Genomic DNA, 22,460 nt, shown 5'->3' with positions numbered 1-22,460 from the left:
ACCCTAATGGGAATGGGTTTTAGAGTATTAAAATTTTGAAGCTAAGTCCAGTTTACTTAAAAATATTTAGGGGAAAACATGCATTCACCAGTCTGACCTGTGCCTTTAAATCCACTGCATGAGAGCAGGACAGAAGTGTAACTTACCAAACACAGTCAGTTCCAGTAGCAGGGCTGCTGGCTCACCCAGCCCTGCTTGTCACAGCAGGCTAGCAACAGCCACCTGACAATTTGAAACAGTTCTCTGTGGCCTATAAAAAGAGCAAAGTCCTTGGCACAACCCAGAGACAGCACCACACAGAGGGAAATGCCATCACTAAAGTGCAGGTAAAGAGTCCTGTAGGCAGGGAGCTGTAGGTAGCACCAAGCTGGCTTAGCTGTTCCTCTCCTACCTTACAGGTGGCACATCCAGAAGCAGCAGCAGGCGGGAAAGGCGCATGTGTGGGGTGTCCATGGTGTTTGTTCCACCTGCTTCTCCACAAACAGAAGCTGCTGCAATTTAGCATGGGACATTTCACACCATGCCCAGGAGGCAGAGGAGTAGTCTTTAAATTCCTTCCTCCGGATTGCCCTAGAGCCTCAGGAAACCAGCCCTGAGACATCACTGATTGAACAAGACTGTACCATTTCTCCCAAGCACTGAAGTCCTACAGGTATCTTTGTGCACTGGGGTGTTGTGTCCCATAGTTATTCCTCTGATCCTTTCGCCTTCCAGTTACTTTACACCTGCCTAATGCAGATACATAGAAACAAATTGTTTTTATTTTCTTGCCTTCAAGAAAACCTGATTTCAGTACTTCCCCCCCTTCCCACCACTCCAGTAACACATCACTGAAGGCAAGAGCACAGAGATTGCAGAAAAATATATATATATTTACATCCATAACTGAATACATGTTTTATGTATTCAGATTCAGGAAAAATGTATCACATATACACACCAAGATACATCAAGAGAATACTAGGGGCAAGACACTGCCAACAGCAAGAAATACACAGAAAAGCACAGTCATTGCTACTGTAACATTCTTCTGGGGAGTGTATTCAATAGAGGAAACCTCTCTATGCATTGGGGAAAGCCAGATACTTGGGCCTATTTTTCTGTACCAGTTGCTGTGAATCAAAATTGTGAAATTTTTAGTTTTAAAAAAGTAGATGGAATAAAAATTTTTTTTAAGCATTCAACTATCCAAACGATTCCATAAGCTCCTTATACAAGCTACATTATTAATTAAAAAGGTCCTAGCCCTACAGTACACAGATCCAGCTCAGGAGAACACAGGCACATTGAAGTCCATCCCTATTTAAGGCAGCATTTAAGCATACACTCAACTTTAAAGCTTATGTTCTGTCCCACTGACTTCTATGAGCAGTCACAGTACACATTTAAAGTTAAGCACCTGCACAACTGCTCATCTAAATCAGGATGTGTTCCCTATTCAGAGCTTTAGATATGCATGTGAGTACTCAGTCCGGATTGGTAACTTCTGCAAGACCAAGCTCTTTTTCTTTTTACTGCCCTATAGTTAAGTCACTCCACATCAGACTTCTCTCCACCACTCTGTTAGGACTCAACAGGTCCTCTCCACAGCTTGCCCACAAAATATCAGTCTCAAAGGAATGCAGAGTATCTGGGGTGGAAAAGCAACTCAACATGTAATTTCAAGGGCTGCTGCTCCTCTCCCCCTGAAGTGAGCTATTTGATGCAATTTTTCTTTTTCTTTTTTTTTTTGTAAGAACTGGAACGTGTTCATTCAGTGAAATCTTTAAAATTAAGGGTGAGGGGAAGGGGCAGGATCCCAGAATTCATCTTAATGGCCCATGGTAAACCCCTGAAAATAGGGGAACAGATTTGAAAAGCTTCTTAGCCTCAATGCTACAGGGACCCTGACATAAAAAATACACACGCGTGCACACGCTAAAAAGCAGGCTGGCTCAGAGCATCCCAAAGCAGGCTCCAAAGTGATCTTACGTAAAAAGCACTTTGTGCTGACAGTGGCAAACAAGTGGATGGTGATTTTTCACAAATAGCAACAATTCTGCAATATCTTCCTCTTCTTCTCTTTTACTTTATGTCTTTCCTTTTCCCCAAAGTTTGTTTTTTTTTTTATCCTACGTGTAGTTTAAGTACTAAAACTAAATCAAATAGGAAATTACACAGTCAGCACCAGTCAGGAACTGAACCTGGGTATGTTAATTGGTTTGCGGTACCCAAATTCCTGGAAGAACGAAAGAACAATTCTTGCTCCTAAAGTTAGGGCCACATCCATATGTTTCCATTGTCTTTTTTACCTTTACAACTAGAGGTAGACTCATTTTGTCCAGTATCTAAAACAGTACGATCCAGTTATATTGTTATTACATTAATATACAGTATCCATCTTATCACAGGTATTGAAAGTGCATGGAAAAAGTCTAACCAAGCCAATTCAATGACAAATAACAGTGTACCAAACATCATATAAACACACCCGCGCACCCACACTCACACGTAGTGTATATATATATTTATAGATTAATTTACAGTATCAGAGTGTTGTTTAGATCCAGTGGCATGTGCAGAAATATCAGGCAGTTGCTGCTCTTCCTTCTCATAATCTCTTCAATTCTTTATTTCTAAGATAGACGGGTTGTGGTCTAGGATTGCCAAAATTATCTTGTCCATATACTGTCGCAATCTGTAATTTATCTCCTCCTGTTCTTTAAGGGCTTCCATGAGCTGCAACACAACATTTCAAAGTTACTCTTGAAATATTGTCACTAGTTTACACAATGAAATTCAGACATGTGAGAGACTAGCGCCTGCTCAGGATCACCAATTCCCTTTTATGATAGGTATTCTACCTCTAGCTCCTCCCTGTGCCTCTATTAGAAACAATCTGTAGGTTAAAGATCTTTATTATTAAGGAAGGTGGTGAACAGTCATCACCAGGGATCTTTTGGCAGGTCATTTCAAACAAATTCCCCATCTAAACCACCGATCCATCCTGCGTCCACACCATGGATGAGCTTCCTCATCTCAGTGCAAAAGCTTCACGATACTAAATTTCTTTCATACCTACTGAAATCTAAAGCACTTTGCATGAAAGACTGCTGAAGAGAACAAGGGTTTCAGTGTTTTGCAGTGGGAACAATATGGGCTGCCTCTGTATTGTGCATAATCTCTCCCTCCCCCCCCCCCAAACCCCAAAACAACACAGCTACATACTCCTCAAAAACAACCCACTGAATATTCTATGTTCTATATTAAATACATGGGTTTCACTAGACCTTTGAGCTGTGAAAGGCCCCTCAAACTCTCCAAAGTTGAAGACTGCTTGCTTTTTATACTCCACGTTTAATGCCAAACCGACAAAGCTGCCCAGGAGTATCAGAGCCCTAGATCCTCCTAAAGATATTGTGATCTTGGTGTCTGTTTTCATTAGCCTTCGTAGAAGTCCCACCCTGAATCTGCAGTTTCTTACCTTCATTTTGATTAGACAGGAAAAATTGCCCAATGGGAAAAGTTTATGCAGGTCTGTGAGGTTTACTAAGCCTGAACCACAGTTGTAAGGCACTTTCCTTCTTTAGAGGGGGAGTGCTGGGTATTCCTTGCATGACATAGTCAGGAGATTCAGAAGGAGAAATAAAGATTTTTCTTGACAATAGCAAAGCCCAATTTGCTTTTACCTAATTAGAGTTCAACAATTAAACAGCCTTTCTTCACAGTGCTCTGGTTCAGCAGAAAACTCAGGTATGCACTTCACTTCAAAGGACTGCCCAGGAACTAAGGCTAACAGGGTCATAATTCAAGTACAGATCGGGTAAAAAGGTCTGTCTCGGGATTCCTCTTGAAGAAAGGGGAAGTTCTGTCCAGAAGAAATAAAGCATAGAAGGCAAACAATTCCTTTTAGTCTCCTTCATCACTAACCTGTCTTTTTCTCTGGGAGCTCTTACATATCCATTGGCCTGATCTCACAATCTGTCCTGGACCTTAAAGGGAGCTATACCAGCTTGACTCAGCCCACATACAAATGGGTCTGCTATAATACCTTCCAAAGCATTACCAGATTATTACTTGCACACTACCTACTTTCTCCAAGAATTCAGCTCTGCTACAGGGAATATATAGCTCAAATTTAGGTCTAAGTGAGAGCTTGTTGCTGAAGTAACTTAGAACTCAATCTAGAACAGAAAGTACAAATTTAAGTAACTAGCTATGATAATTTCTGTATGAAATTGATGTTATAATATCCCTGTAAGACAGAAGATGTTAAAATAAATCCATTGTAAAACTGTTCACACAGATTCTAATAATTCCAATTTTTTGAGACACAAATGGAAGAGTTATGTTAAAAGGAGCACCCAAAACCACTGTTAGATTTAAGGCAATCTTCTAACACTCCTGAACTCCTAGCAAAGCAGATTTTTCTGTTGTTAATTTGTCAGCTTCAGATAGTTCAACCTTGACAGTTTATTACATTGAAAAATGCATATTCTTGGATGTAGTACTTGATTAAAAAAGCATATTACCTCATCTCTTGATGCAGAATCAATTTCAGCAGCCAGTGACTGGGCTTTTGTTTGCGTTGCAAAGAGATTTTTAGCTTCATAAAGACTAAGACTTAGGATCTGTCCATTAAGATCATCATTTTGGTCACGAAGTTTTTGATTCTCCTATTTAAGGGTGAAAAGACATTGCTTTTAAGTTCTTCCTACAAGGTTTCATTAAAAAATAAATACATTTTTAAAATCACAGGTAGCTTGGATGATATGCGGTAAGGCTGCAAGCTAACAGCAACTCTCTTACCACCAGTGACAAATCCCCCCTGCCTGCATCACAGGTATTTCCTATGTGCACAATTTATATTGCCTGTGCAAAGAAGTCCTAGACAGATGCAATGTGGGTCTTGTGCTTCTGTGAGAAGGGGGGGAACAAAACCTAAAAGCAGTGTGCTAGGTGTTGCAGCTATAGGCGTTTTTCAAAGCAGTCCTATACATTTCACATGGATCAAGAGGCCCTTCCCTGCTCACCTGCTTCAGCCGTTTTATTTCATGCTCCATTTCCACCTCTCTGGTTTTGGCGTTGAATTCACTCACACTGGATGAAGAACTTCTCCCACGTCCAGGACGCTCACATTCCAGCTTGTACAGCTGCAAGTGCTCCAGTTCCTTCCTCAAGTCTTCAATGAGCTGTGGGCATGCAAGCAGGCCATGTCTCTCCCGTCCCTGCACAACCAGCCCACCCCGGCAGCAGCCATCTCTGTGCTGCACCTCTGCATTCTGACAGAAGCACTGTGAGCCTGATTGAGGCTGGATAGTCCTACAATACAGCCACTTGCTCTTCTATGGAAGCACAGGTCACTTAAACCGCTTCAGAGCTGGAAGTGGCTCTCATCTCTAAGCTTCAGTCTGAGAGGCATAATTCCCCTTGCAAACATAGTAAAGAAAATGTTAGGGAACACATTCAAGACTGCAAGTTCTCAAAGAGTTGTAAACCCTTTGGGTCAGGGATTGCCATTTATTAGGTATTCCTGCAGCATTCATTACCCTACGGGTACCCCTCTGATAGAAACACAATGCAGTAATACATTCACTGGATGTTGTATTTGCAGTGTTCATCCTGTCTGTCCATTCTTTTTCAGATGGGCTTCCATGCAGATGAGATGTGATTGCCTGGTCTTACATCCCTCTTCACACCTACCTCCTGTGTGGCTTCCCTCTCCTTGTTAAATTCCAGTCTGTTCTGCCGCAGCTTGTCCATCATTCTCTTGTACAAATCCATCTCATCCTTCAGTCGCAGACTAGTGTCTTCCAACCTATCTGACATGCGTTGCCTTTCCTAGAATAAATGGGGAACTTCATAGCTAGCTTGCAAGTGCATGAGTCACCTTCAGTTTTAGAACACAAATCTATAGACAGAGCTGGTCATAAGCTGGCATGTGTCTCGACGCATTCCTACCACTAAAGGTGACCAATGATCCAATTCCATTAATAGTCTTGTTTAGGAAAGGCAAATTAAAGAAGCTGGGCCAATCACTATATGAGTTTGCTCTTACAGCCATCAAGCTGCTGTTAAATTGCTCAAGCACTTGGGAGTTTTGTTACCTCATCTAATCTCTCCGTTTGTGATTTCAGTCGTGTGACAGTGCTTTTCAGCTCACCATTTTCTTCTTCCAGTTGCTGAACCCTGTGTCAATAACAAAAAACTTACAGCAAATGCCTCTTCAAGAATGCAGACATGCAAAATAGCATGCTCTAAAAAGCCACTTTACTTCCACTCAATAGAAGGACCAAACAAGAAAATATTCCTAAACTTAGTATTTTTTTATCATGAGTTATTGGATGTTTTTTGTGGTTTTTTTTTTGTTTTTAGGGCCACAACCACCACACTGACCCTCAGATTCTTATGGTCCTAACAACAGGTATCTAAAAAGAATTAAGCAGGAAGAAACAAATGCAGACACAAGCATTTGCTACAGCTGGTCGCAATTCCCTCCTTGAATCCATGCCAAATACCCAGCTAAGCTGTCTACATGGGCTATGTGGATTAAAGCATTACCGTAAAGCATCCTCCAAGCTTTTGGGCATTAGACATGCAACTGCACAGCTACTCCATAGAACTACTAACGTGTAACCATCTGTGCACTGTCTGGTTGTGAACAGCCTACATTTATATGCAAAGTAAAAATGAAGAAAAGAAGAACTTGGACTTTGTTCTGGGTGACACCAAGATGTTTGTTACCTTGTGTTTAGCAGTTCAATTTCGGTGCCTTTCTCTTTTTCATACTTGCTATATGCTTCTCTATGTCTCTTTATTTCTTCTTCCAGGGTCTGTTCTGCTGATGTTTCTTGGTCTTTCAACAGTTCTTCTAGCTCATGAACTCTAAGGAAACCAGATCTCATTTCAGTAACAGCTTCACAAGTACTTTAAAAAAAACAAAACAAAAAATTGTGCAACTCCATTGCCTCTCTCTTTCCTCTCCATTCCTTTATTCCATTCTACTTCACCATCTCTCTTGGCATTTAACCTCTCCCAATATCTCTCTCGGTATTTAATCTTCCCAATAAGCATAGAATTAAGTAGAATCATAGAATGGTTTTGGTTGGCAGGGACCTTAAAGATCATCTAGACCCAAACCCCTGCCATGGGCAGGGACACCTTCCACTAGACCGGGTTGCTCAAAGCCCCATCCAACCTGGCCATGAACACTTCCAGGGATGGGGCATCCGCAACCCTCTGGGCAACATGTTCCTTTGTCTCACCACCCTTGCGGCAAAGAATTTTTTCCTATTATCTAATCTAAATCTACCCTCTTTTGGTTTAAAACCATTATCCCACATCCTATCACTACAATCCCTGTTAAAGAGTCCCTCTCCATCTTTCCTGTAGTCCCCCTTTAAGTACTGGAAGGCCACTATAAGGTCTCCCTGTAGACTTCTCTTCTCCAGGCTAAGCAACCCCAACTCTCTCAGCCTGTCCTCATAGGGGAGGTGCTCCAGTCCCTGCTTCTTTTGATGCAGCCCAGGATACGGTCGGCTTTCTGGGCTGCAAACACACATTGCCAGGTCATGTTGAGCTTCTCATCAATCAACACCCCCAAATCCTTCTCCTCAGGGCTGCTCTACTCCACTCATTGCCCAGCCTGTATTTATGCTTGTGATTGCCCTGACCCATGTGCAGGACCTTGCACTTGGCCTTGTAGAACTTCAGGAGGTTCGCACAGGCCCACCTCTTACGCCTGTCAAGGTCTCTCTGGATGGTGTCTCTTCCCTCCAGTGTCTCAACCGCAACACACATCTTGGTGTTGTCGGCAAACTTGCTGAGGATGCACTCAATCCCACTGCCCATGTCACCGACAAAGATGTTAAACAGCGCTGGTCCCAATACCAACCCCTGAGGAATGCCACTCATCACTGGTCTGGATTTGGACTTTGAGCTGTTGACTGCAACTCTTTGAGTGTGACCATCCAGCTAAATCCTTATCGACTGAGTGGTCCATCTGTCAAATCCGTGTCTCTCCAACTCAAAGAGATGTTGTGCAGGACAGTGTCAAACACTTTGCACAAGTTCAGGTAGATGATATCTGTTGCTCCTTCCTTATCCACCAACGCTGTAACTCCATCATAGAAGGCCATCAAACTTGTCAGGCACAATTTGCCCTTAGTGAAGCCATGCTGGCTGTCACCAACACCTCCTTATTTTCCATGTGCCCTAGCATAGCTTCCAGGAGGATCCACTCCATGATCTTGCTGGGCCCAGAGGTGAGACTGACTGGCTTGTAGTTCCCTTTTTAAAAATGGGGGTTATGTTTCCCCTTTTCCAGTCAGTGGGAACTTACCTGGACTGCCACAACTTCTCATATATAATGGATAGCGGCTTAGCCACTTCATCTGCCAGTTCCCTCAAGACCTGCAGATGCATCTCATCAGTTCCTATGGACTTGTGCACCTTCAGGCTCCTTAGATGGTCTCAGACTTGATCTTCTCTTACAGTGGGCAGTTCTTAATTCTTCCAGTCCTTGCCTTTGCCTTCTGCATCTTGGGTGGTGTGGCTGGAGCACTTGCCCGTGAAGACTGAGGCAAAAATGTCATTGAATACCTCAGCCTTCTCCATGTCCCCGGTAACTAGGTCTTCCATTTCCTTCCACAGAGGGCTTACATTTTCCCTAGTCTTCCTTCCTAGTATCAGTTCATCTATTATTCTTTCATTCTTAGTCTCAAGAAGTTGGGACTATGACCCAAGAAAACAAACCTGTGGTAACCTCTAACAGAAAAGCTTGCTCTGTATGAGTCAGTAACATCTCTGTACAAAGAAACTTGCTTGGAAGGCCTTTGCTTGCTGAAAATTCAGCAAGGCAGCCCTATTCCACTTGGACTTCTCAGATGAAGCCTTATCTTATTTTATCTGTCAGCATTAAGGCAGAAGACTTAGTCATATATTACAGGTAGAGATGTTCCTTCCCTACAACTTTGTTCTAGCTTTGCTCTGACATGACAAAGAGAACTGGCTCCATGCTTTATTACCTGTGAACTAGCTGTGTGTTCTCTTGTTTCAGTTTGCTCTTCAGGTCACCATTTGTCAGGCTATCATTCTCCAGCTCTGTCACCTTTTTTTCTAGGTACGTTACCTGGAAGGAGAAGTGGAAAAGAATTGAGAGATTGAATCTCTCTTCATACATCCCTTCACTGTTCCTAACTGGCATTTAGCTAATCTACCCTTTTTAAAGGGGGCATACCTCCCAGCAAAGCCAGCAGCGAAATTAAGATCTGAAATTCTGAGTTCCCCAGACCCTGCATCTTCCATGAAGGTGATCAATGCAAATACACAGTAAAGAAGTACCAACACAATGCCTAGACCTGTACTTGCACAGTTCTTGCATTTTTGTGAAGCAAAGTCATAATATTAATGGAGTATCAAGGACATTTTGAATGAGCTACTTCAGATCACTGGTAACTGTGAGCGAGAGAGCTTTGTTAATTGATGCATGTCTCCAGCAGGGTTTTGTTGGGTACATTAATCGCAATGCACACAGCTTCTCACCTTTTCAGTGATATCATTATCACAGGAGTCTATACTGTCTCTGAACAGGTCTTCTGTGCTGCCATTACTGCTGCTGAAGTTACTGTTGTGGAAGAGTTGCCTGAAAGATCAGAAGGATAGTTATTTTGCTTGATGAGGATGGAGAAGAAAGAGTCTGGGTACTGTCTTACAGGGCTGGCTTTGTACTTTGAACATCTGATGCTAAAATCTGTGCAGTCATTTCAGTGACAATTACAACAGTTTAAGCACAAGTCTTGCAAGAGACTGGTAGCTAAGTGAAGTCATACTGAGCACAATCATTGACATTAGTTCTAGGGTATGTGTTCTTTGTTGCTTTTGATAGGATCTGCCACCAGCATTAAAAGAGTTTAAAAACTACTTGGCCTTATTCACACTATGTACTGAGTATTTGCCTTATTAGAAATTTAGAATAAGGTTACTACTGTGCACTGGTTCATACAGTTAATCTAGAAAATTTCATACAGTAAGAACTTCTTTTAAAAAAAGAAAAAAAGAAATCTCAAGCAGTTGCCACTACAGAATAGTGTCAGGATACATAACACTGGAGATTATCTAAAATATTCTTGAAACTTACAGCCCTTCCCAGCCCAGGGCTGGTTCATTCAGTCAAAGGAAGATCACAATTCTGTATCTCCTTTTTAAAGGGATGCTCTTGCTTTCCTTTGCATTTTGACAACAACAACAACAACAAAAAGGCCCACATTATGAGGGCAAAAGAAGCAATATCTGGACTGATGGAATACCAGTTAAAAGGAAGAAAGCTGGCAGACAAGGAAGCAACTATCTTATGTTCTTAACACAGCTCTTTCCCGTTCAGGGGCCTGCTCCAAGACTAGCAGTGGCTTCTATATTCTGTAACAACCCTATCCAAATACAGGCCCCTTCCTTTGAAAACTTGTCTTGGCACATTTTTATTTTCCTAAACTTATTCCTCCTCTGACCCGACTCCCACTTAGAGAATTGTTACAGCTGATTCTACATGTATTCATAAAAAAGTTGAAGACTCTTACCTTCCAAAAGCTGTGCTTGATATTTTCCTGTTAGGGCTACATGGATACAGAAGGAATGATACAGGAATTAAACACTTATTTGACCAGTGTTGGATTCAATCTTAAGTTAAACTCCAGCTGAATTGCACAATTAAACATAGTATTGACTTTTTTAGTGAAGTTAAAAAAATTATTTCCGTGAACAATATTCTTAGGCATCTTAATCAAAAGCTGCAGTTACCAACAATGTGAAGATGAGTGGAGCCACAAATTACTGTGATCATTAATAAGTCAATTTGCAAGTACTGTTATATTTAGCAGAGATTTGTCAGCGTAAATCAGAGCAAAACTAACATTAGAAACACGACAAAGGGACACTGAGTTAGTGATGGACATTTATTCTGGATTTCCAATTTTTAGATGATTGTATAAACAGTTGGTTTATCCTTCCCCCATAACGCTTCCCAGTTCAGCACAGGAACTGAAGTGCCTTCCATTTTTACAGTTCCCTTTTGCAGCCACAACGCAGTACTATTGAAATGAAGGACCAGACTCCAGACAACAGCACTAGAACCAAATCAAAATATCCAGCTGCATCTCTCAGTAAGAGGATGTCACCTCTCTATGTGCAGTGACACATAGCTCTTTGTCAGAGCTTCGCTCTCTTTCAGCCAGGTATATACAGCCTCACTCATAAAATTACGAAAGCCCTAGCCAGCCATGGTCTGGGTGTTAGCAGACTCCTTGCTAGGGCAGGAACATTGTTCATATCAAGTACTATGCTGCTGTGTCATCAAGAGAAGAAGCAGTGCAGTGCACTCTGTGCCAAGGATTATGCAGACAGGCAGGATTTACATTCAGTTTCTAGGGGGAGCTAGAAGCCCACCAAATAATTTCCTTCAAAAATCCTAGATGATTGTTGGAAGCACCGGACACTTTCCAAGTGCTCAGCACAGTTTAGAAGTGGATGGAGTGGCAGAGATAGAAATGTAAGGAAAAAGCTGGAATTGCAAAGAACCCCAAAAGTAACTTCTGCCATAGGATTCATCATTTTTCCAAGTTCCCTTGAGGACAAAAAAAATCCCACAGGAATGAAGTATCTCTGTTGACCAATAGCTTTACGAGAGGTGTATGTAAGGTTATATGCATTAGCTAAGGGATCTGCCAGATCACTCCTTCCCACCTGGAGAAAACAGTAGCTAACTGTAGATTTGCACTAAGCAGCACAGCAGACCTCACTTCCTGGGAAAAATTCCTGGAAATATCACTCTCCCTCTGCAATCAAAATTGCTCACTGATTAAAATATTTGAGTTTATTAGTGCTGTCTGCACCTTAAGTCAGAAAAATACTTACTAGCTAATGAAGAACAGCATTTTGGTTCAGGCTAGATGTCAAGGTCTGAATTCCTTACCATTTGGTAAGAACACCACATGTGTAAGACAGAATGGGATACAGTGAAGGAGAGGGGTCTGTCTTCCTCTCCTCCTGATACTAGCTACTCCCATTTCAAGGGGGCATTGCTAAAAGCAGTGCAATAGGCTGCTTACCTGTTTGCTTTCAAGTTTTTCAGCCTGGCTTCCAAATCGTTGAGTAGATTTATCTTTTTGCAGCACTGTGAGCAGTAAACATCCAGTAACTCGCTGTTATAAACATGCCTCATTTTTCGGGGTGTTTGGCCAGCACTGTTTGCAGGAAAGGAGAGATGTTACTGGCTATAGTAACCAACTCACAACAGGTTTTCTTCTTGACTGTGTGTCTGTGTGTCAGAATCACAGACAAGGGTCTTGGGGAACCACCTCTATCCACAGCTCATCTAACTTTGAGCTGATGATGGAGAATGCTAGTCTTAGGGCAAGTCTGCCTGTCTCAGTTGAGGCTTTACAGAGGACACGTTCTGGGTGTCAGTGGAAAGAATCAGTTTGGGTGACTGGAAGAATAGCAAAAGGTATACAGAGCCCATGCGATGCATGTAGCAAAAGCAGCTACATTTGTATGTTCCATCTCAGCAATGTCCCCCTCTCATTTTGCCCATCTTCCCACTAGAGCCTGGCATGCAACCTGAAGAGTCTTTTCTCCAAGAGAAAGACAGGAAGATGAAAAACAGAGTGGTCTGGTAAGAAGAAGTCACACAAACCCCCTCAGATGGTAGGACAGAAGGAACCCTAGAATGAGGAGGAAGGGAGAAGTGGACATAGGTCTAAGGAGGAGGTAACAAGGTAACAGTAGCTCTTGGCATGATAAAGGGAAAATAAACTCAAATAAAAGAGAGCAATCATGGCATGAAGTGCGCAGAGCCCCAGGAATGAGAATGGGAAGGGCTGCATAAACCTGAGGAAACAGGGGATGAAGGACACAAGCCATCATCATGAAGGGACAGTGGAGAGGGATGCTGGCTCTGCATGCATGACAGAGGTGGCAAGGTTGGATTGCAGAAGTGCTTGAAACAGACGGTAGCACATGGGGGTTGCATGCGGAACAGAGGTATGCAGTGAGCTTGTCCTCTATTAGCAATGAAGCACAAGACCTTCATGTGCTATTGATCCAAGCAGACAAATCCTAGAGCATCTTCATGCTCGGCTGTTCCCCAACCCTGCTCACCCATTCCCTTACTTGGGGAAGGATTTTAAAATCAGCAACTGACTTGGTCACAGGACGTAAGAGCTACAGAGACTGAGGGCACATGCAGGAAACCAGTGGACTGTAGTGGCATTTCCAGCTCCTAACAGACAGCACCTACTTGCTTATGTTCTCCAAGACATTCAAAGTCAATATGGATGCTTGTTTCAAACAAACCACTGTCCTTATACAGCACTTCACCTTACAGGTTAGTGCTAAGGATTTGTAGTATCAGAACACTGCAGAGAAACAGCTCTCTTGCCCATCTTCACTGTACAAAGGCTGGTGCATAGCACTAAGCTGGTTTCCAGCTTGCAGCAGATAGCTTCCAACACTAGCCCCTAACTGTGAAATCTACTGTCTGCAATAGAAAGAAACCTTTACAAGCAAAACAGCCCAGTTATTTCAACAGAGGTTATCACTAACAACATATTTGCTATAGCTGTTATTATTAAATGTTGCCTGTCAATTGGAAGGCAGAAAATGAACGGATAATATTTTGCTTTTAAGGCGAGTCTACGTAACCAGTGTAAACTCTGGTATGGTCACCCATACTCAGAGAAGAACAAAATTGAAAAATTGTTTGTTAATGAATAAGAAGCAACCTGGAAGATACAGATGAGCCAAGGTCAGAGTAGGCGTTGGTTCTGGTCTCATCATCAGGGCAGGGGCTACTGGGAGTAAAATCCACATCATCTCCTTCCCCATAGTCTTCAAACTGTTCTTCATTACTGATCAGAGAGGCGGTGGAATAAGTTGAGAGGTCAGATGCTGCAGAAGGGTTGTGAGGACTTGACCTGAAACAAGAGGTCAAAACGTCTCGAAGGCCGACTTTGATAGCATCTCACCTCACACGGAATCTTCCACCTTTACAGCTTGTTCCCTCATTTGAAATTGTAACCCACTTACTTAATGCTGAAAAAGTGCTGAATACATCTGATGTGCATTTGACACACTGCCTTGAAAGACAAGAGCACGAGAATCTATGAACAAGCTACCTGTGAGACAGGTTTGGATCAGCACAAACCGATTCACTTTAAAGAGCACACCTCGACAATCCTCAGCCATCATTTCCACGTGGAGGTGAAGACCGCTGCTTATGGGACTTCCGCTCTGAATGCAGGAGCTGTGCAGACAACTCCAAAATACATGAGATAGTGAGAGGAACATGTACAAGAAAGACAGAGGCTGTGGCTCTATTCCACAATCAGAGTTTCCCAGTAAACCCCGTAAACTCTCTCCCACACCCCACAAGTTTCAGTCACTCTCCTTTGTGTGGTCAGAAACAAACTTCAGCTCACTGCATGCCAGAGTCACTAAAGCTCTTGATGTGACCTAACCGAGGCTGAGTTCCTGCCCTTCCTTCCATTGTGACAAAATGTGTCTTTCAGAGGAGATATGGCTCACAAGAAAAGGCTGCTTTACTACCAGAGAAGTACCTAAGATAATGTCAAACAGGTAGGGAATGGCAGGACCCTGTGATCTCAGAGAAAGAGGGCATAGAGGTAAATAGATCAACAGAGCCAGGCACCATAGGAAAACAGCTGGCAGAACAGTTTTGAGCACATCACATCTAATACAACAGAGCAAGTTTGCTGCAGAGGGTGCACAGTGATTCTCCTGCCCAGAGTCCAGACTACCCTGCAGTCATGCGGTATGCTATCTTGCAGAAGCAGATATTTTACACAGATTTGCTCAGCTCCTGCCTCAGTAAGGCATTCAAACAGACAAGCCAGTAAATTCACATACAGGTTCTTATGAACAAACTTCTTTTTACAGAAAACTTACATCTAAGGCCTGAAACACACACTCCACTTGTGAAGCCCTGCAGTTGCCTGACACATTACTGTTCCTACTACAAAGCAGAATCCAGCGCACCTCTGCAACACAGACAAGGCACTGATTCAATCTGCTGACACTTGGTGCACATTGGGTTAAATTTTTTTTCCCACTTTGCTTCAGTGCACAGTGTTTATATCTTCAACTCCACTAGCTGAGCCATGGGACAGTAGCCCCCAGTTGATGTTGTTCTCTAGCAGCTCAACAATATTACCTCCTAAGTTTCTTTCGAGTCTACCTTGAGCCTCTTAACCATGCCCTGCACTTTGGAGACAGGGAGATTTATCTTCCTGTAATACTACACTTGTGAGCTGTAAACAAGAGATGCAACAGTGTTTCTTTGGCGGATGGCGCAAGCATTATTTGCATATCCCTTCCCTCCAAAAGCAATTAGTAGAAGAGGAAGCCTGCCAACGTTTCAGATGTATGCTCTTTTGTTTCTCCTGTTTTGATGAGATCCATTTATAACCTGCAATTCATTTATCTAATTCACATTAACAGAAATTAGGGCAAGTCAAGCCTGGCACACTATTAAAGGATGAAGATCATGAAGATAGGAATACTCATACTAGAAACAGATCAAACGTATCTAACAAGGCTCCTTGGCTGGGAGTTGAATTAGCGAGAAGCTCAACACATCACACTAACAGCTATTCATAAAGAGCTGCTGTGCCACAGACATACTATGTATTGGTAAGTTTTTGGGTGACTCTGATCTGTGATAACTGCAACTGCTGTTTGCATCTCAATGTTGGTACACCAAGGCAGTTTAGGAAGAAGCTCCTCATAACACTTCCACCAGGGATGGGCATAATTGACCAGTCCTCAGTTGGGACGGCAACATATACTTGTCCATAAAATCCACGTTCCAGCATAATAGTCCTGGAACATCACCACTTGCCAACAGACTGGAGTTCAGTAGCCCATTATCCCTCATGCATTGTCTGGCTAAGTTTCTTTTATGGCAGCTATGCAGACAGTCACCACCGCTGGACCCACCTGGTAATGTTGCTTAGAACTTTTAATTTGTAGTTATTTGTAAGCTTTGCCAAACTTTAAACTGCTTAGGTTGAAACAGTCTATGCTCAGGGTAGATCCTAAACTCATAACCAGCTGCAGGCTGGAAACTGTTGAGGAATTGCACAGTCATTTTCAAGGGAGTTGCTAAAACCAGCTGTTTTTCCCCATTCTAACACTTCCTGAAGGAAGCTTTCAAATTGGTTTTGTTTTGTTTTTTTTAAAGCTATTTCCTCTTCTTCAGAGCAGGACTTCACAGAGGGCTGACACACCTGCTACACAACCCACCTGCTTCTTCAACAAGCAGGTATCATGGTTCGGCCAAGCTAAAAATCTCTATCATGTCTTTCAACACAAGAGCATGAAGCTTCCCAAGTGTCTTCCCACAGATTTACCAAAGCTGAGGAGGCCTCAGAGGATAAACCAAGATCTATTAGTAGCAGCACAGTAGCTCTTAGTAGTTCTTGCCCTGCCTAGAAGGAGGGTACAGGATACACAATGCCTCCCCTACCCCCTTCACAAGACCCTGAATGGCACAGCTGGGAGGAAAGATACTAATTTCAAACACAGTATGGGTAAAAGTCGGTCACTGCAAGGATAGGTGCTTTGAAGAACTGGGAATGGCAAGGAAAGGCAACAAGTTTGATAAAGAGCTGATGAAAACTGCAATTATCTTGACGAAGTCTCTGGGATTGCTTGGACAAATGGGAGAAAGCCAGATCTCAGCTAGCTGAGAAATTCAGGAGGAGGGTAGGAATGAGGCTGCACAGAGAGCATCCAAGGAGGCCCAGGAGAGAGAAACAGGACTGCCTTAGCAATGAAGGAAGCTCAAGAGGCACAAATCAAGACAACAAGCCAAAAATACAGAAGACAGGGCAGAGACTTACAAAGCATGCCCAGCTGAGCTCTGTCCTGTGGCACCGCATTAACTCAGTCCAAAGTAGGATTAAATCAAATTGGGTCCTTTTCCCCCCAAGTCAGCTTTTACCAACACCCCCAGGTACACACCTGGGAAGAGTCAAGTTAGGATTACAGAGACGCTCTTGTGTTAACAGCAAACAATGGTTACACACGCACATGCCAGGACACCCTGTGTTAAGCACAATTTACTGTTGCACACTAAAGGTTATGAAAAATTAGAAACACACAGAATTAACTTGGTACATGGAGCTGCAAAGCAAATCAGGAGAGCCCACATCTTCAGATAACTAAATGTACAAAAGACTAAAGCAGCATTCCCCATATTGCACTGCTTTGCAGGAAGTATTTATTTTAATTCCTTTAAATTTAATTTACAGAAGATCCTAAGTTTTGGGGGATGCTAGTGAAGTGACCCATTCTGGAGAGACCCAACACTTGCACTTCAACACACAACATGCAAGTCCCATGAGTGCTCACAGAACATGCCAGAAGGAGCCAGGGCTGAGACTGTTTAAGCCACTTAGAGGACCTGGACATCCATCTCCTTTACGGTGTAAATGGATATTAAGTTTCTAAATCCTCCAGGCACCCTCAGCCTCCCCCAGTAGGGATTAGTCACATAAAGGCTCCTTCCTCCCTGGTCCTTTTGCACATGCCTCAAAACAGGGCTGCCATGGGGCAAAATCACCACTTACTTGTCACCAGGCAGAAACAGGCCACCAAGCACACCTTCCCTCTCCTCGCTCCGACACACGTCGGAGGCCTCCGAGCTCTGGGCACTCTCAATAGCACTGTCCATGTCAGACTCATGGTGAACCTCTTGCTGTGCTAGAGTCATCGCGTCGTCATCAGGAAAGAGGTCCGACTCACTGTAGGCGCTTTCGCTGTCCAAGTAGGCACAGTCCTGGATTTCACCACCCTGGCAAAAGAAGAATTGGGAGTCAATTCAGGTCATGCTCCAGGGCAGTTAAGAGGACACAGGAGAAGCAATAACCCACTCTCTGGATGCCCTGGTAAGCAGGAGTGATACTGAATAAAAGCCATAGAACAAAAAGGCTGACCCGCTTTACAAAGCCAGTTCTGCAAGCCCCTGAAGTAGCTTGCACCTTCCAGAAGGGCTCAAATACCATCTCTGGCACTTCTATAGGAGAGAGGGACACAACACCCAGGTATAAAATGCAGTCAGTTTTGCCCTAATTTACTATCAAAATGCACCTGAAGTAATAAATATCCTCAAAGTTTTTATTATAAAGAGAGGCATCCTTTGAAAGAAGATAATACATGAAGTCACTGAGAGTTAGTCCTGTGATTAATATTACTGATAAAACAAAAAGAAGTCAGATAAGTCTAACAGGTCACTCTGTCTTTGAGGATGGGCAAAAACATATAAGGTGAAAAAAGAGTTGGCATGTGTTAAAACATTGATGGTAAGTCTTGGTGACAATCGAAGATATAAGAGAGCGGGGAAAAAACCCAACAGAGCCATCTGTTCCTGTTTCCTGGAACCACATGCCTTGATTAAGTATCAACTAAAATAAGATGTCATTCTCATTACTGCAACACTTTGCTCTTGCTGTTCATCCCCTCCCTCCCCTTCTTGCCCTATGAACACTCACAACAGCCAAGACAAGCTGTTTTCTATTTGCTTGTCCCTGAGGGACAAATAAAAATTCTTAATTGAAAAAATAAAGCCTAAGATTTTACTCTGTCCTGTGATACGTAGCAACACATACTGCTTTGACAATTCCTATCTAACATGACACAAATAACTCATCACTCCAGAGCAGGTCCTGCAAATGCTCTGACTCAGAGCTCCACTCCAAAGCTCACCTGCAAACTCCACAGGTAGCTTTACCATTGAACTATTGCTAGCAAGTTAAGACAATCATGCATTTATGGCTTAGTTTACTGGCACAAGTAATGAAGCATTTCATTCACGGATACACCTCATATTTAGACCCAACTGTCATCCCATCCAGCTCCTTTCCGAGGAAACCCAAGGCATTCGCAGCCTGGCATCCTCGCAAGCACCAGCTGCCCTTCTGGCAAGCACATTCACTGGGACACTTACAGTGGCACCGCTTGCAGCAGCACGTCTTCAATTCAACCCCCATAGCCTCTGGACACTCCTGTGCTGAGGCTTAAATTCCCTTTTGCAGAACTAGTGATGTTCTATGCTGATGACACCAATTTTTCTCAGTGCCTTTTTCACCTCAACATGAGAAGAGTCAGCCAGAAGCTGCAGCTTTTTAAGATTCACAAAAACTGTTACTAGAAATGCAGGTCTTGCCTTCCATTTTTTCATGAAATACCAATTTATATGACTGTGAAAACTCCTAGCATATGGGGGTTTAAGAAATTCAAAACAACCCCACCTGCTCAAACTTAGCTAACTAATGAATACTCAAGCAGTCAAAAGGACAGCTTTACCTGCAGTGTTTGAATCTCGAGGTACATACTTAGAGCAGATATCTGGATGCTTTTCTAGCTGAACTTTCAACAGGTCTTCCAGATACACAAGTAATATCGGTAAGACACTTCAGCACTATACAATAATAAAGTACATGTGTATATGCCTTCTCCCACTTTTCCATGTCAGCCTTATTAAGCCTGAAACTGTCCCTAGGTACTGCTCCAAGAGATGTCCAAAACGATTTATTCTTGGTCTATGTCATGGAGTATTTATTGAAGCCACGTGCCTTATGCAATCATATTTATAGCTCTGAGCCACAGCACCTTCAGCATGGCCACGACCCCTCATCCACAGGGAGCTGGTGGTTTGGCAGGTCAGACACCAGCTGGGGAGTCTGCTCTGGCCCTGCTATAGCCCCAGGTTCTTCAGCACATCTTCTGACTGGCACCTTGTACCCTTACATGCAAGCAGGGATAATGACACTGTTGCTCTTTGCAAAGTACCTTGGGATCTACAAACAGACAGCACAAGCAGTAAGACCTTTTTAGTAGGGGTTGAAAAAGTAAAGACTGTTAAGAGCAATTAATATGTTTCAGAAGTATCCAGGAATGTTTGTTTATCTAACATTTCCCCAAAGTTTCCTCCTGCATGCTAAGCCTCACAGGCACAGTGCTCCCGTTTCTTTTAAAAAGTTTAATGCAATAAAGCCCTGACTGCTGTTATGGAATTGCACCAGCTGGTAAAAGTCTGATCCAGGAGGGAAAGACAGAGGCACAGAGCGCACAGTGGATCCCTGAAATAGGAGTTCACAAACCAAGGGAGGAAAGGAAGAAACAGCTCTTGCACAGCTCTACCTCCCAATTAGCACATCTTTTTCAGAGGTCTTGGAGAAGTTTCTGCTTAAGCAAGTTTTTACAGCAGGAAAATCTCACTGGTATTAAACAAATTAACACAAGAAAGTAAAGGTCAAGAAGATCATGAAAGACTCCCTTTTTGTTCCCTGTAGGTAACACCACACATTTGCTTTTTCTAATAATAGCAATCTAGATGCTCTTTAAAAAAAGTCCATTAGCAATTAAATGTGCAGTGTCATCTATAAAGGCTATGGGCTCACTTTTCTTTCCTGTCACTTTCTGGCAACCTAACCTTCACATATTTACTTGTATTAGAGTACTGATCTATAGCGACAGCACAGCCTGCATTATACCCATGCTAGTCACTACCACGTGTTGTTTTTTTTGAAGTGTAATTGCTTTGCTCCTAAACTTTCACTTCTAAGCCCCCTGAAAAGAACAAAGAAGAAAACAAATGATCTTTTGGAGGCAATGACCCATCAGAAGCCTGAACACCTGCTTTAGGGCTTCTGAAATGCTTCACTGCAAGACTTGGAACCCCTCCTGGAAGCTGGTCCTCCCTTCTTCTGATCCCATCCTTTAGCTGTGGGGAGCTCAGGGACTGATGGGGAATGAAGAACATGGGCCAGCCAAGCTCTTTTGAGGAGCTACCCCTCAGCTGCCCTCCACTGCTTCCTCACAGTGGGGAAAGCAGATGCCACACAGCACACCACGTTCCAGGCTGCCAGCACCCCTCTTCTCCACAAATCTGGCACCTACCCCACAGACCTGTGCAAACAAAGTGCACGTTTAGGAGGCATGTCTCAGCTGCTCTTCTGAGTACCTGGCAGCCAAACCACACACTGAAGACCCCAGCCCTTTCAAAGCGAACAGCACAACACACAATCCTGCCAGTGAGGCTCAGCTTCAGCAGCTGCATCAGCTGCTTATTCATGCTTTAAGTGCTCAAGGTCCACCTACAATCAGTGCTAAAGATCACTGTTTCAGCAAGATGTACAGAAACCAGAAACTAGGACCAGTGACAGACACTGTGCTGAAGCCTGCATGGCTGTTTTCTGTGGGTAGGAACTACATGCTTAGCTATTAACCTTAAGAGCTTAGGGGTGGGCAATCACTACAGCCCTAATAACACAGTGTTTCCAGGCATAAGAATACCTCTGATGTGCAGCACAGAAATCCTGTAAAGCATGGGACTTGGATAACACCACTGAGGCATCTCTTCAGCTCCCTCGGTGAAATCAGCCTTCAGTGCTACTGTCACAATTACACATTTAATGAAAAGTTTTCCTTCTGCGTCCTAAATAATCAGTATAAGAAAACAGACAAAGCACCTTTAAAACAACTAATACAGGTTAAGAAATCTACTAGGAGAAGTCAGAATTGGGGCACGTTGCTAGTAAACAATATACAGGCATCCACACCTTACTGACTAATGCTATAAGGTATTCAAAGCTGTAATTGTTCGGTGATCACAGTTTCTCACAGGAGTATACCTTCAATGATGCCATCTAGCACAAGCTGCTTGCAGACCACACCTAAGGAAATTAAACTCCTAAAAAAAAAAAAAAAAAAAAAGAGAAAAAGGAAAGGCTGATTGCACAGCTTAACCTCTCAAATTATTCCTTCATAGTTTAGGTATCTACAGTACTTCATGTACCAAATTAGAGGCTGGCAAGAACAAGTGTTATTCAGGTAGCCTTAAAAGAGCTGACTTGAGTTTAAACAGTATGTTAAAGATTAGGAGACACTTCTATCCTGAGTCATTTGTTTCCAGTGTACATGCCATTAGCTGAAACTAGTAAGAGAATGAGGTTCTGAGGACCTGAATACGAATCACTGTGTTTCTCATTCTGCTAAGCAGTTCTCTTCTTTGTTGGCTGAGTCAAAAGAGATGAAGTTGCTGCTTATGATCTTAGAAGATTCACATAAAAAAAAAAAAAAAGAAATTAAAATACCACCAACACAACATAGCTGCGGGTAGCTTTAAAGCTGTAAGTACTTTGCACTTTATCTAATCGGATGCTCAAGATAACTCCAAGTGCTTCACAGGCAGTCGGCCAGACACTTGTATAGCAACTGTTGAATATTCAGCAACAGTTTGCTCTATAGAAGCACCTGCTGCCCGAAGATCCAAGGCCACTTCACAGAAACTAATGAATTCTCTTCCTCGAAAGAGGCAATTGTGTGGCTGCATTGAAGCCAGATGAGTAAGCACAGCCTGCCTTTGCACAGCCACCCCAAACAGAAGCAGAAGCCAGAAGACAGCA

General features: G+C 42.9%; 1 protein-coding gene across 5 annotated transcripts in view; it reads right to left on the bottom strand.

Moving 5' to 3' along the window:
* Positions 1-844: 844 nt before the first annotated feature.
* RAB11FIP4 (RAB11 family interacting protein 4) overlaps positions 845-22,460 on the bottom strand; it is a 127,928-nt gene continuing 106,312 nt past the window's right edge. For 4 of the 5 annotated variants that reach the window (XM_049811782.1, XM_049811785.1, XM_049811784.1 and 1 more), the window contains 12 exons: positions 17,622-17,845; positions 13,755-13,946; positions 12,081-12,215; positions 10,554-10,589; positions 9,523-9,622; positions 9,006-9,109; positions 6,724-6,864; positions 6,087-6,168; positions 5,683-5,820; positions 5,013-5,171; positions 4,512-4,655; positions 845-2,718 (listed from right to left, as the gene is read on the bottom strand). In XM_049811782.1, the coding sequence (XP_049667739.1) occupies positions 2,602-2,718; positions 4,512-4,655; positions 5,013-5,171; positions 5,683-5,820; positions 6,087-6,168; positions 6,724-6,864; positions 9,006-9,109; positions 9,523-9,622; positions 10,554-10,589; positions 12,081-12,215; positions 13,755-13,946; positions 17,622-17,845 (1,572 nt within the window). In that variant the 3' untranslated portion in view covers positions 845-2,601. The remainder of the gene's footprint in view (positions 2,719-4,511; positions 4,656-5,012; positions 5,172-5,682; positions 5,821-6,086; positions 6,169-6,723; positions 6,865-9,005; positions 9,110-9,522; positions 9,623-10,553; positions 10,590-12,080; positions 12,216-13,754; positions 13,947-17,621; positions 17,846-22,460) is intronic. The other variant, XM_049811783.1, reaches the window with a different exon arrangement.

Source organism: Accipiter gentilis, chromosome 10, assembly GCF_929443795.1.
Source record: "Accipiter gentilis chromosome 10, bAccGen1.1, whole genome shotgun sequence".
NCBI classification, from domain to species: Eukaryota; Metazoa; Chordata; class Aves; order Accipitriformes; family Accipitridae; genus Astur; species Astur gentilis.
This window is presented reverse-complemented; position numbering and strand designations above follow the sequence as displayed.